The following is a 14,872-nucleotide window of genomic DNA, read 5'->3' on the forward strand; positions in this document are numbered from 1 at the left end:
GGAGTGGTTAAAAATTTGGTTCGCAGGAAGCAAGTGCAACAGTGCTTAGAACCCAGAAGAGACAATGGATTTTGCCTACAGAAGAAATCTAGCGCTTTCATCCCCAACCCTCTGCCAAACTCCATGCAGCTCTCCCTTAGTTTTCTGCGATGAGACTCTCTCCTCCATGGACTCAACTCGGAGCTCCCACAGCCCAAGGTCAGGGTCAGCTTGCAGCTCTCCCTATGGCCACTGCATCTCTCGGTCATTTCTCCAGGGCTCTTTGTGCTCTGAACCTTCTGCATTCCTGACTTGAAGCCCTGCTGGCTCTCTCTTGAGGCTTCTTCCTGTGAAGCCAGTCTTCAACCAGGAGCCACACGAGGGCCACCAGGACCAGGAAAACTAGGCCAATCCGAAGGAGATTCTGGGCGTTGTGATCCCAGAGGACAGGATCTGGGGTCAGAAGAGCAAGAGTGACCGCTCACAGGAACCTACCAAGACCACGTCACCCCATACCTCTTCCTCTCTCCTTTCCCGGTCTTATGTCCTTTAGCGCCTACAGCCCCCGCTGCTGGCTTACCTTCCTGGAATTGGGTCTCTGTGGTTAACATGTAGGAGTCCCAGTGGTCTGCAGAGGATAAGGAAAGAAGAGGCGTGAAGAAAAGAGATGATGTGGCCTCTTCCATCCCAGGCTCTCCTACCCTTGGATCTACTCCGTGACGTTCTATAGCTTTTCTAGGTCCACCCCTCGCACTCCAGGTCCCAGTGGCTTCATCTGGCAGGTGGAATGGAAGAGGGGAAAGACATACTGTATAGCACGGGGAACTCTACTTAATGCATGTAGTGTCCTCAGTGGAGGGGACAGATGTATATGTATGGCTGATTCATTTTGCTGTGCAGCAGAAGCTAACGCAACATTGTAAGGCAACTATGGTCCGATAAAAATTAATTAAAAACCAAACAAAAGAAAACAAAAGACAGACAAACCAGAGGAAGAATTCAGCTCTAGGACTAATAAGCGTGTGTCTCCAGGCATATCTTCTGTGTGAGCCTCCGTTTCCTCACTAAGTCAGTCGCCGTCCTTTCTTCTTTGTCCCACTAGTCACGTCATTCAGTCTTTTTTTTTTTTTTTTATGATTCTATATATACGGCATTCTTTTTTTTCACACACACACACACTGTATTTTATTTTTACAAGAGATAAATAAACTGACACCAAGCATTGTAAATGGATGACCACAACAAAAGCAACAATGATCGCAGTTACCAAACACGAAACACACTCATGCTATGTCATAATATTGACATTCGGTCCAGTAATCCTCCACTGTACGTCATTCAGTCTTAACCAAACTTCTTCAAGGTCCTAAATGAGCTGCCCCAGCCCACCACACCCCTACCATCCCCCCTCTGACATCATTTCCAGTCCACTGGGCTCCTGGCTGTTCTTTTTTGTTGTTGTTGTTGTTGGTACGCGGGCCTCTCACCGCTGTGGCCTCTCCCGTTGCGGAGCACAGGCTCCGGACGCGCAGGCTCAGCGGCCACGGCTCACGGGCCCAGCCGCTCCGCGGCGCGTGGGATCCTCCCGGACCGGGGCGCGAACCCGGTTCCCCTGCATCGGCAGGCGGACTCTCCACCACTGCGCCACCAGGGAAGCCCCTCCTGGCTGTTCTTTTATCAATCACCCTGCCCATCTTTCTGCCTTAGGGCGTAGGCCTAAGGACTAATGCCCTCAACTCTTTCAGCTCTTTTCTTTCTTTCTTTCTTTCTTTTTTTTAAGTCATTATTGAATTTGTTACAGTATTGCTTCTGTTTTATGTTTTGGTTTTTTGGCCGCGAGGGAGGTGGGATCTTAGCTCCCCGGCCAGGGATCGAACCCGCATCCCTGCATTGGAAGGCGAAGTCTTAACCGCTGGGCCGCCGGGGAGGTCCCTCAGCTCTTTGCTTGGAGCCTCCTTCTCTGCGAGGCCAGTGTGGACAGCTCTGTTAAATGCTGCTGCCTGCCCTCTTCCCCATCACCTTAGTGCCTTTTGTTCTACATGGTCTTTTTCCACACCATCGTTTCCTCCTTGTGTGCTACGTCTTTGATGGATGTATCCTGACTTGGACTCACGGTCTGCTTCTCCTGCTAGAATACGAGTGCCACACAAGCAGGGGTCTTTGGTTGACTCTGTAGCACTGTAGTTCATGGCATACGCTATGCACTCAAGGGATGTTTTGAACGAATGCCAGGTTTTTAGTGTCACTGGGAGGCTTTGAGGCCTTCCCCAGGTTTAGAAGTACGTGTTACTCACCAGAAGAGGTGTGCTCTGTGGGTGCAGAGGTGGTGTCCCCGGCATCTCCTGGCAGTGGAGACAAGGAGAAAGATCAAGGGATCTGGTCTCCCCAGTATTCTCTACACTCCGCCCCCCGCCCGCCATCTCTCTTGGTGATATTCCTCATGAGTTATCAACTGGGCCTCTGGGAAATGAACGTGGATGAGGGCGTTGGTGAAAAGTACCCTCTGTGCCTCTTCCCACCTGCCTCTTTGCTGCCTCTCTCATCATTATTTGGGGGTCAGTTAGGGATCCAGAAAGGACATGGGGTAAAATTGGGGGGTGTCCTCACCTTTGACCAGGAGCTTCACAGGCTCACTGGGGAAAGACCATGCATGTTTGTTATAGGAGCCAAAACATCTGTACGTGCCTCTGTGAGCCGTGCTCACGGGGCCCATGGGGAACTCCGCCTGGATATTCCCATATCTGCGCTGTGGGCGGCTGGATCTTCCCTCCTTGAGCAGGAAGAAGGTGCTTGTTGCTGTTTCTAGGCGGCAGTGGAAGGTCACTTTCTCTCCTGAGGTCACCTCAGGTCTGGGTTGAACTGAGAGGGTGGGTGTGTCATACAGTCCTGCGAGAGAAGGTGGCTGGTAGGTAAAGAAGATAATTTTTTTTTTTTTTTTGGCCAGGCGGCATGTGGGATCTGAATTCCCCGACCAGGGATCGAACCCACTTCCCCTGCATTCAAAGTGCGGAGTCTTAACCACTGGACCGCCGGGGAAGTCCCGGTAAAGAGCATCTTTATCCTGCTTCCTATATCCCCCATCCCTCTTTTTCTGAGAACCGGGATATCGCTCCCCAGAATCTTGGTCTCTTCTTCTGTTTCCTAGATTTGTCTCGGTCATGGACATACCCTCCCTGATCTCTCCCTTCACGACGGAGACAGTTGCTCCCCTAGCTTCCAGGAGTGTTAAGGTGAATCTCTTTCTAATGATACAGATGAACTTATTTGCAAAGCAGAAATAGAGGCACAGACACAGAGAACAAACGTATGGATAGCAAGGGGGAAAGGTGCGGGGGGGGGCGGGTGGATGAATGGGGAGATTGGGATTGACATATATACACTACTGATACTACGTATAAAATAGATAACGAATGAGAACCTACTGTAGAGCACAGGGAACTCTACTCAGTGCTCTGTGGTGACCTAAAGGGGAAGGAAATCCACAAAAGAGGGGATATATGTGTACGTATAGCTGATTCACTTTGCTGTGCGGTAGAGACTAACACGACATTGTAAAGCAACTAGACTACAATAAAAATTAATTTAAAAAAAGATGAATCTCTTTCTGGGAGTTGCCCTACATCATAGGTCCTCAGCGTTTGGTCCTTGGGACCAGCAACATTAGTATTGTCGGGAACCTTGTTAGAAATGCAAATTGCCAGGCTCTACCCCAGACCTACTGCATCAGAAACGTAGGAGAAGAGCAGCCATCCGTGTTTTGAAACATTATTATCCCTTTTCGTCGTAGTAAAATATACATAAATCTACCATCTTAAGTATTTTTAATTGTACAGTTCTGTGGCATTAAGTACATCCACATCGTTGCACAACCATTATCACCATTAGTCTCCGGAACGCTTTTCATCTTGCATAACTGAAACTCTGTACACGTTAAGCACTAACTCTTCCTTTCCCCTTCCCCCAGCCCCTGGCAACCACCATTCTACTTTCTGCCTCTGAATTTGAGTATTTTAAGTACCCCATGTAAATGGAAATGTACACTTATTGATCCTTTGATGACTGGCTCATTTCACTCACTGTAACGTCCTCAAGTTCATCCACGTTGTATCGTGTGTTAGAATTTCCTTCCTTTTTAAGGCTGAATAATATTCAGTTGTATGGATGGACCACATTTTCTTCATCCATTCATTCACTGATGGGCAAAGGGTGTTTCTACCTTTTGGCTATCATGAATAATGCTTCCATGAACATGGGCTTACTGAAGTCATCTGTGCTTCTACAAGCCCTACAGGTGATTCTGATATCTACTTAAGTTTGAGAACCATATCCCTCAACTGAAGGGAGCCATCTGACCCTAGATTACCCGGCCTGCCAGTCACCTTAGCCCCATGTACTCTGTCTTTTTTCCATACCACCATTTCACCCTCACATGCTATGTAATTGATTTGAATTTCCCGACTGACTCATGGTCTCTCTTCTGCTAGAATACAAGAACCACAGAAGCAAGGGTAGTTGTCTGCAGTCTCCCTAAGAGTGGTTCTCAGCCAGTCACTGTTGGATACAGTGGGGGGTACAGAGCTTCTAACCTCATTTCAAGACTATTCTGAAAGGCCCCCCAGGTCCAGGGTCCCACATTTGCTCGGCCGAGGTCTCAGCTGGAGCTGCATCACAGTCCAACTTCCCCTTCTGCCCAGCCTGTCCCCCTCAGTTACCACAGGTGTGGTGTTTGAGGACACCCCACAGTTAATCCCCTCTGAGCACAAATATCCATCTCTCTGAAGAACCGGAGACAAATCTGCTTCTCGGACATAGAGACAATTCTCTAAAGATAATCCCTGTAGGAAATAATCAGCCCCCTACATTACCCTCAAGACTAATACTAGTATCTGAGTGAGGCTCGGAAGAGAGAAAAGGAGATGAATAAGTGAGGACCCTGCCCAGGAGTCAGGCTGAGGAGCTGACGCTACAGCTAAGCAGTGGGACAGTTACCTGTTACCACCAGATCCAGAGGGTCACTGGGCTCTGACCAGAGCTCCCCGCTCCGATAGAAGCACCTGTACTGCCCTGCGGTCTGTGAGGTCATGGACGGGATGGGGAAGTTTACTCTGTTCCCCATTCCAGGTGACTTTGGTCTCTTGAAGGCAGAAAGGCCTCCCTCAAAGTGCAGTTGGTACTCAGCGGCCTCGTGACTTCCTTGACACCAGACGATCACCCGTTTTCCTTTTGGAATCATGAAACTGGGTTTGGCCCAGATGACAGGTTTCGAGAGAGTCTCTGGAGAGGAATCAGAGGCTGGAGTTCCAGATAAAGCCCCTGCCCGCCCTACTTTGCACCCAGCTGCTGGTCTCAAGCCCTCCGAGCAAGCCAGAGCCCCTGCCCTCCCTTCCAATCGTTCTCAGGCGGATACTCACTCTCAGCCCAGACTCTGGGGCTTTGAAGGAAGGACTCACGCTTCTGGGTGCTGGTCCTCTGGCTCAGAGACAGCCCTGGAAAACAGGAATAATGAGATATATTGCCCCATCCACACTAGACCCCTGAATTCCATCCCTCTTCCACGCAAGAACTCACCAAGAAAGAGAAGGGCAGCAAGTGTAGAAGGCATAGCTCAGATTCTGCCTGGCTAATATGGAGAGCTGGGGGGAGACTGAGTCCAGCAGGCCAGGGAGATGCACAGGATGTGGTGAGTGCAGCCCAGCACCGATCGTCACGGGGCTTTCACGCCGGCTTTTTTATGAGAAGATTCAAAGATCTCCCCCCGCCTCCGGCCATCGGGTATAAGGAAAGGAAATGGTCCGCATGACACCTCTGATCATATCTGTGGTTTCTAGCCAGAACCTCTGACAGTTTGTCTGCCCGAACTGAAACTCATTTCTGGGTCAGCTTCTAAATTTTGAAATATGGACATTTTGCCCGGGGAAGGCATAGGGTAGTGTGCGGAGCAAAAGCCTTAGAATCGTTAAAAAAAACAGGTGTTTAACTTCGGCTCCCCTGAGTACATTCATATGCTTGGATGTGAACTGGTTTCATCAGAATGGAATGATAATACTGCCTTCTTCAGAGATTTGTTACAGTGTTTCAATAAATAATAGTTTTAAGCAAAAATATATTTTATTTGTTACATAATGACATTCCTTTAGTCTGTTATAAAGCAGAAATTAAATATTAAAATATTAAGTACTTAATATTAAAATATTGTCTGTTATAAAGCAGAAATTAAATATTAAAATAGTAGGTACTTTAAAATATTAAGTACTTAAATATTAAAATATTAAGCATTAATATTAAAATATTAAGTAGTATAACATTAATATATTAAGTACTTAATATATTTTAAATGCCAAATGTGTCCATTGTTCTTTTTTTAAGGGTCTAAATAATTTTATTTATTTATTTATTTTTTTGCGGTACGCGGGCCTCTCACCGCTGTGGCCTCTCCCGTTGCGGAGCACAGGCTCCGGACGCGCAGGCGCGGCGGCCACGGCTCACGGGCCCAGCCGCTCCGCGGCACGTGGGATCCTCCCGGACCGGGGCACGAACCCGCGTCCCCTGCATCGGCAGGCGGCCTCCCAACCACTGCGCCACCAGGGAAGCCCAAGAGTCTAAATAATTTTAAATTAATTAATTACTTAATTGAAGTCTAGTTGATCAACAGTATTGTATTTGTTCCAGGTGAACAGCTCAGTGATTCACTATTTTTGCAGATTCTCCTCCATTATAAATTATTACAGGATAATGGCTATAATTCCCTGTGCTATATAGTATATTCTTGTTGCTTATCTATTTTATACCTATTAGTTTGTATCTCTTAATCCCATACTCTTTATTTGTCCAGACCCCCTTCCCTCTCCCTTCGGTAACCACAGGTTTATTTTCTATATCTGTGAGTCTGTTTCTGTTTTGCATATACATTTATTTGTATTATTTTTTAGAGTCTACATATAAGTGATATCATATAGTATTTGTCTTCCTCTGTCTGACTTATTTCACTAAGCATAATATTCTCTAGGTTCATCTATGTTGCTGCCAGTGGTAGAATTTCATTCTATTTCATGGCTGAGTAATATTCCATTGTATATATGTGCCACATCTTCTTTATCCATTCATCTGTTGATGGACACTTAGGTTGCTTCCATGTCCTGGCTATTGTAAATAGAGCTGCAATGAACATTTTGGTACGTGACTCTTTTTGAATTATGGTTTTCTCAGGGTATATGCCCAGTAGTGGGATTGCGGGGTCGTACGGTAGTTCTATTTGTAGTTTTTTGAGGAACCTCCATACTGTTCTCCATAGTGGCCGTATCAATTTACATTCCCACCAACAGTGTAGGAGGGTTAACTTTTCTCCCCACCCTCTCTAGCATTTATTATTTGTAGACTTTTTGATGGTGGCCATTCTGACAGGTGTAAGGGGATATCTCAGTGTTGTTTTGATTTGTATCTCTCTGATAATTAGAGATGTTGAGCATCTTTTTTTTTTTTTTTTTTTTTTTTTGGCGGTATGCAGGCCCCTCACCGCTGTGGCCTCTCCCGTTGCGGAGCACAGGCTCCGGACGCGCAGGCTCAGCGGCCACGGCTCACGGGCCCAGCCGCTCCGCGGCATGTGGGATCCTCCCGGACCGGGGCACGAACCCGGTTCCCCTGCATCGGCAGGCGGGCTCTTAACCACTGCGCCACCAGGGAAGCCCATTCCAGTCTTTATTATAAATCACCCAACATAATGACATACAGGTGTCATTTTAAAAAATGATTTTATTTTTTGGCCACATCGTGGGGCATGTGGGATCTCATTTCCCTGACCAGGGATCGAACCCAAACCCCCTGCAGTGGAAGCGTGGATTCTTAAGCACTGGACCGCCAGGGAAGTCCCACAGGTGACATTTCTTTCTTGTACAGCAAACATAGTAAACAAGACTCATCTTTTAGTTTTATCTTCCAGATTCCAGCCCTGAGGCTCTCATCCGTAGGAACTCTGGAACCATCATGGGTCTCCAGACAGCATGGCATGGGTTGAATGAACCCCACAAGGTCAACTTGCCCACTTGATCATGGAGCCTTACAGGCTAGCATGGAGCTGGGACTTGGGCAGAGACAGTTACAGACACCTGGGCAAAGACCATCTCTCCACTAAGGAGATAAGAATCTTCTCGGCAGCTCCTAAAATCACTGAGTTCTCATGTTCAGAGACACCTTGACTATTTTGGGATCCCCCCATCTTTCCCTCTAACCCACTTGCATTTGAGGACTCCCCGAGGCAGAAGAGGGTGGTGTCTCTGGGAGCCATGGCTCTGACACAGCCCAGCTAGCCTCTTGTTGGTACACATCAGCAGGTGACAGACTCTCATGAGACAGTAAGATCCACAGGAAATAGGAGAGCAGAGCTCCTCGTCAGAGAGTTTCTACATCTATTGCCCCACAGGAATGGTTCCTTCCCGAAGAACTTCATTCTTGGGAGCTCTTGGGTGGAGTCTAAGAGGAGATCAATCTTCCTGTTTATGTTTCAGATGAGAAGTGAGTGTTTTCCTTAACCAGTGTCTAATGGGGCTCAAATCCTTCTTTGGACAAGATCCCACATCTAAATGGAAGAGCTTGGGACAGAATATTAGATGGGTGCCATACAGACAGAGATATCTCTTCATTGATCCTTCAGTCAAAAGCCACGTGGCCTTGGCTGTTATGGATCCACATGTCCTCCCCGGAATTCATGGACCAAGTCTGGGCTCAGTCAGGCAGGCAGTGTACTCTTATGCTTTGGATTATCTCAGTGCCAGCATGCAGAGGAATTTTTTTTTCAGGAGGTATTCACCATCTCGAAAGCAAGAACCTCCTGTGTCTGTATCTGTATCTATATTTAAACCTGTAATCTATAGATAGATGATGGATTGATAGAGAATATAGATTAGATAGATAGATAGGTAGGTGGGTAGGTAGATAGACAGATGGACAGACAGATAAATTTGGTTACAGATACCTGGCTATTACTAGTTCTTCAAGTATGAGAAGTCAAATATTTCACATCAGACTTTCTACTGGCTGTTTCATTTTCATGGCAAGGCACCACTCTTTTGTTCAACTTTATGGAGATATAATTGACATAACATACTGTGTAAGTTTAGGTGCACAATATGTTGATTTGATACACTTCGGTGCTGCAAAATGAGGTCCACTGTGGCATTAGCTAATGCCTCTACCACCTCACATAATTGCCTTTGTGTGTGTGTGTGTGTGTGTGTGTGTGTGTGTGTGTGTGTGTGGTTAGATCTACTCTCAGCAGCTTTTAAGTATAGAATACAGTATCGTTAATTATACTCACCATGCTATACATTGGAGCCTTAGAAATTATTTATCTTTTTAAAAATAAATTTATTTATTTTATTTATTGATTTTGGGCTGTATTGGGTCTCCGTTGCTGCGCGCGGGCTTTCTCTAGTTGCGGCGAGCGGGGGCTACTCTTCGTCGCGGTGCGCGGGCTTCTCTTGTTGCCGAGCACGGGCTCTAGGTGCGCGGGCTTCAGTAGTCGCGGCACGTGGGCTCAGCAGTTGTGGCTCGTGGGCTCTAGGTGCACGGCGTCAGTAGCTGTGGCGCACGGGCTTAGTGGCTCCGCGGCATGTGGGATCTTCCTGGACTAGGGCTGGAACCCGCGTCCCACCCGCAGGTGGATTCCTAACCACTGCGCCACCAGGGAAGCCCCCGGGTTCATGTTCTTTCTGACAAATCAGAACCCCTGGTAGGAGGTAAGAACTAAGCAGTAAGGCAGGGACTACAGCACCTCGCAGTGTCCATCCAGCCTATGCCTGTGGGTCGGGGGCAGGGCAGGGGCTCATCCCCTGCCATGTCCGTGCCTTCTCCATGGTCCCCGCTTCCATGGGGCACCCCTGAGACTGGTACTGTGAACACCGCCCCCTCCTTATGTCACTCCAGCCTAGTGGTGGCACCACCACCCTGCCCTTACCTATTGCTGGGTAGTCTCACGTCCCCTGTTTGGTTTCCTACCTTATCCTTCACCTGGATACCTGTATTGGTTACCTATTGCTGCTGTAAGAAATTGCCACAAACATGGTGGCTGAAAAGAACACAGATCTATTCTTCTGTAGCTTTGGAGTCAGAAGTCTGACACAGGTTTCACTGGGTTAAAATCGAGGTGTCAGCAGGGCTGTGTTCCTTCTGGAGCTCTAGGGGAGAATCGGTTCCTGTGCCTTTTCCAACTTCGAGAGGCAGCTCGAATTCCTTGTTTCGTGACCCTGTCCTCTGTCTGCAAAGGCAGCGCGGGTTGGTGGAGGCTTCCTTCTGCGCTATTCCTCTGATGTTCACTCTCCTGCTTCCTTCTGTCTCTTATAAGGACCCCTGTGATGATACTGAGCCCACCTGGATAATCCAGGATAATCTCCCCATCTCAAGGTCAACTGCTGACCAACCTTAGTTCCCTATCCAATTTCATTTCCCTTGGAATGTAACATAACACATTCACAGGTTTGGAGTTTGTGATGTGGACGTCATGGGGTACCATTATTCTGCCTACTCTAGTACCCAGTTCCCTGCCTTACATACTCTTTTATCTACGCGGGAGCACATGTGTATGTCTGGCTGATTCGCTTTGTTGTGGGGCAGAGGCTGACACGCCACTGTAGAGCAGTTGTGCTCCAATAAAGATGTTAAAAAAATAAAATAAATTAAAATACTTGGAGCATTTCCTGTTGTTCTCACTGGACCCTGACTGACGCTTGCGCCAGAAAACTTTGGGATTAGGAAGACTGGCTCAGTGGGTAGCCATTCTGGACAAGAGCTCTCTGACCTGTGACCACAATCTGCAGGGGCTCGCTGGATGCTGACCACACAGAGGGGAGGTGGCTGTAAAAACCATGACATCTGTAGGTCCCTGCGTGTGCTGAGGTCACAGGGCCCATGAGGAGGCTGTTCTGAAATGTTATGTCTGGGAGCCCAGGGACATGGGCTCCATCATCCCTGTACAGGCTGAACCTGTCAAACCCGAGATGGGGGTCTACTGAGGAGTCACATGCTGGCCTTGAGGAACCACAGGGTTTGGCCAGGCTGACAGGGAGGGCTTGTCCTGACCGCCTGGGGGAGAAGGAGGCACAGCTTAGAGAGGAAAATGGGGAGCCCCTTCCCCTCCCTGTGCTCAGAGCTTCCTCCTCCTTCTCGCGTCTCTCAGGCTCCTGTCCAAACCAGGGGAACCCGTGCCCCATGGAGCTTCCCGCGCCACAGAGACGTGGCATCTCCTACAAGAAAAACATCTACTGAGAACTTTGAGCAGGTGCCGACTAGCGGACTCTTACTAGATGTTGATAATGTAAAATTGGTTGCATAAAACAAGACAGAGTAGACAATGAATAGAAGAATAACGTGCGTTGAGTGAAATGATGTCAGCTCACACGGGAGACCCGTGACACGATGGAGCCTGCAACAGAACATCCTGGAATCTCAGGGGCATGGTATACGGTTCTCCCCCTCTTCTGAAAGCAGGACAACAGCAGTAGTACTCTGCAGTGCCTACTCTCATGGAGCTGCTGGAGAACTTGAGTTATTGCCTTGTCCTCTGAGGGTCTGTTGTTTCTGGCACTGCTTCCTTCCCTCACTCTAGAGATAACACCAATCCCTCCCAGACACGCTAGGTCTGGGCATCACAGTCTTCTATGGGTGCCCTAGAGCCTGGCTCAGCAGAGGGAAGAGTGTCTGGGAAGGGTTTCTGGACCAGAATTGGGGGCTAGATTTTCCTGGGCCCCCACTTTCTACTTCCCAAGAGACTCACCCTCATATTGTTATGACTTCCCACCGTCAACCCATCACCCTACCTTCTGTGCTATATCCCCTCCTATTACAGGAGGGTCTTAACTTGAGGTGGACGGCAGCCCAAGGTTTGGGGAAAAGACTCACCCCCTTGTGCCCAGATCCTCTGGATCAAGAAGAACCCTGGAAAGAAAGACTTATGATGGGCCATGCGTCTCGTGTAAGACCTGGCCCCCGACTCCTGCTTCCACCTGGCCTGTGAGTCTCGTTGGCTAGGACCGTGCTCGGCTGAAGATGAACTCGGCCGTCAAGGCCCACCTTGCCCCCATGGAAGCAGGACTCTCTGCTGTGGAGGACTCAGTGTTCCAGCCCGGTATGTCCACCAGAGTGTTCCCTGCCTTCCTTCCCTTCCAGGACCCACCAAGACACGCCAGGCTGATGATGGTGGACAGAAGGCAGTGACCCGGCAAACCTGTGAAAAGCACACAGGATGATACGATGGCGGCCCAACTAGCGTCGTGGACAAGTTGACCACAGGACGGAAGGGTGACTCACACAGGCTCTTCTTACCTTAAAAAAGTCAGTGTGGGGGCTTCCCTGGTGGCGCAGCGGTTGAGGGTCCGCCTGCCGATGCGGGGGACGCGGGTTCGCGCCCCGGTCCGGGAAGATCCCACGTGCCGCGGAGCGGCTGGGCCCGTGAGCCGTGGCCGCTGAGCCTGCGCGTCCGGAGCCTGCGCTCCGCAACGGGAGAGGCCACAACAGTGAGAGGCCCGCGTACCGCAAAAAACCCCCAAAAAACCAAACAACAACAACAACAAAAAAGTCAATGTGGGGGGCCCAGCTGAGGGAGGAATTGGGCTTCCTGGAAAAGTTTCAGACTAGAGCCGTCTCTTCAGATCATTTAACAATGGCCAGGCTTGAAACGTAATCTCTGACCCAACCCACCTCTGACTACATTGTTAAGTTTACCAACAATTTATTCTGCAATATCTAATCTGCTATTACCTTGATACATTGAATTATTTTCTTTTTTCATATTGGATACGATTTTCATAGAATTTCTTATTTCCTTCTTTCCTACGTTTAAAAAAATTCCCAAACATTCTATTTTATCTTTAATGCTCAACCATCTTTATGAGACCCATAGTAAAATTTCTTGATTGAAAATGCTAATTTTATGATTTTTAAAAATTCATGGATTTCCTTATACTGTATCATCTTTTCCCTGTATGTATGTATTTCCAACTTCCTTGAACACCTAACAATTTTTTAAGATTGACGTGTAGTTGACTTACAATATTATATTAGTTACAGGTGTATTACACGGTGATTCAATATTTTTATAGATTACACACCATACAAAGTATTATCAAATATTGACTATATTCCCTGTGCTGTACATTATAGCCCTGTGACTTATTTATTTTTATAACTGGGCATTGGTATTTCTTAATCCCCTTCACCTATTTTGCTCCCCGCCACCCCTCTTCCCTCAGGTAACCGCTAGTTTGTTCTCTGTATCTGCGAGTCTGATTCTGTTTTGTTATGTTTGTTCATTTGTTTTGATTTTTAGATTCCACACATAAGTGAAAACATATAGTATTTCTCTGTCTCACTAAATGTAATACCCTCCAGGTCCATCCGTGTTCTCTAACGGCAGGATTTTGTTCTCTTTTAAAAATTGAGGTATAGTTGACCGACAATATTATATAAATTTCAGGCGTACTACATAGTGATTCACAATTTTTTTTTTTTTTTTTTTTTGTGGTACGCGGGCCTCCCTCTGCTGTGGCCTCTCCCGTTGCGGAGCACAGGCTCCGGACACGCGGGCTCGGCGGCCACGGCTCACGGGCCCAGCCGCTCCGCGGCACGTGGGATCCTCCCGGACCGGGGCGCGAACCCGGTTCCCCTGCATCGGCAGGCGGACGCTCAACCACTGCGCCACCAGGGAAGCCCCGACCATTTTTTAAAGATTAACTCCAATTAGTTTATTGTATATAGTAGTTGGTGGGCTGTTTGTGAAGACACTGATTAAATTAGAAAGTAGAAAATTAAGGGTAAGATTGGAGAGTTCCGCAAAAGCCACCTTCCTGAGCGTACTGTGTACTAAGAATAGGTGTGTGGTTTCTCTCCAGAAAACAGTGGGTGCTAAGAAGACGTGTAAGTACGAGGTGCTATTCTTAGAGTCTGGGTGAACGTATATCTGGCAGAAAATTTCACGGAGTTAAGAGGTGGTAAGTCCTTCCAGGAGGAGATTCTGCTTGTTACTTACATTCCACTAGGTGTGGTCATCTCGTACTATTATGTGAAGTATCATCACTACCTGTAGGTCTCTTCCATCAGGCTGAGCTCTGTGAGAATATGGATTCTGTCTTCACATTGGCGTCGTCAGTCTAGAACAGCTGTTGTGTTCTGCAGCGATGAAAGTGTCATATATTTGCTGTGTTCTGTGTGGCAGTGAGCAGATATGTGTGACTTCTGAGCACTTGAATTTTGGCTAGTGTAGCCGAGGAGCTGAATTTTAAAATTTATTTAATTTAATCTAATTTTAATTTAAGTACCCTTGTATGGCTAGTGGCCACCATACTGGATACCTCAAACAGGATATTCTTCATCTTTTTTTTTAAAAAAAAAACCTACTTGCATTGCTTTTATTTTTATTTTTTCATGCAAAGGCATTTTATTTATTTATTTAAACATCTTTATTGGAGTATAATTGCTTTACAGTGTTGTGTTAGTTGCTGCTGTATAACGACGTGAATCAGCTGTACGTATACATATATCCCCATATCTCCTCCCTCTTGCGTCTCCCTCCCACCCTCCCTTTCCCACCCCATCTAGGTGGTCACAAAGCACGGAGCTGATCTCCCTGTGCCCTGCGGCTGCGTCCCACTAGCTATCTATTTTACATTTGGTAGTGTAGATATGTCCGTGCCACTCTCTCACTTCGTCCCAGCTTACCCTTCCCCTTCCCCGTGTCAAGGTCATTCTCTACGTCTGCATCTTTATTCCTGTCCTGCCCCTGTATGCTAACACATATGTATGGAATCCTAAAAAAAAAAAAAAAAAAAAAAAAAAAGGGTTCTGAGGCATTTTATTTTAAATATAGCAGTGTGTACATGTCAATCCCAAACTCCCAGTCTATCCCTCC

The 14,872-nt window shown here is 47.5% G+C and overlaps 2 protein-coding genes across 2 annotated transcripts in view; both read right to left on the reverse strand.

Annotated features, from left to right (window-relative positions):
* Positions 1-244: 244 nt before the first annotated feature.
* Positions 245-5,581, reverse strand: LOC102993464 (natural cytotoxicity triggering receptor 1). Its single transcript, XM_024117600.1, has 7 exons — positions 5,548-5,581; positions 5,430-5,465; positions 4,969-5,253; positions 2,587-2,865; positions 2,274-2,321; positions 560-607; positions 245-432 (listed from the first exon to the last, which is right to left on the reverse strand). Exons 1-7 carry the CDS (start codon positions 5,579-5,581, stop codon positions 245-247), a joined length of 918 nt encoding a protein of 305 aa, XP_023973368.1.
* Positions 5,582-10,718: 5,137 nt separating this feature from the next.
* The window catches only part of LOC114484117 (killer cell immunoglobulin-like receptor 2DL4), a 7,585-nt gene continuing 3,431 nt past the window's right edge, over positions 10,719-14,872 (reverse strand). Inside the window, 4 exon segments of the mRNA XM_028478291.1 lie at positions 10,719-10,984; positions 10,987-11,052; positions 11,869-11,904; positions 12,143-12,271. Of these exon segments, the coding sequence (XP_028334092.1) occupies positions 10,719-10,984; positions 10,987-11,052; positions 11,869-11,904; positions 12,143-12,271 (497 nt within the window).

The sequence above is a fragment of the Physeter macrocephalus genome, chromosome 17 (assembly GCF_002837175.3).
Source record: "Physeter macrocephalus isolate SW-GA chromosome 17, ASM283717v5, whole genome shotgun sequence".
Lineage (NCBI taxonomy): Eukaryota > Metazoa > Chordata > Mammalia > Artiodactyla > Physeteridae > Physeter > Physeter macrocephalus.

Coding starts and splice junctions, on each gene's coding strand:
- LOC102993464 (XM_024117600.1), bottom strand. CDS start 5,581: ATGCCTTCTACACTTGCTGCCCTTCTCTTTCTTG. Junction 2,322..2,586: donor TGTGAAGCTCCTGGTCAAAG/GTGAGGACACCC, acceptor CTCCACTGCCAG/GAGATGCCGGGGACACCACC. Junction 433..559: donor AGAGACCCAATTCCAGGAAG/GTAAGCCAGCAG, acceptor TTCTGACCCCAG/ATCCTGTCCTCTGGGATCAC.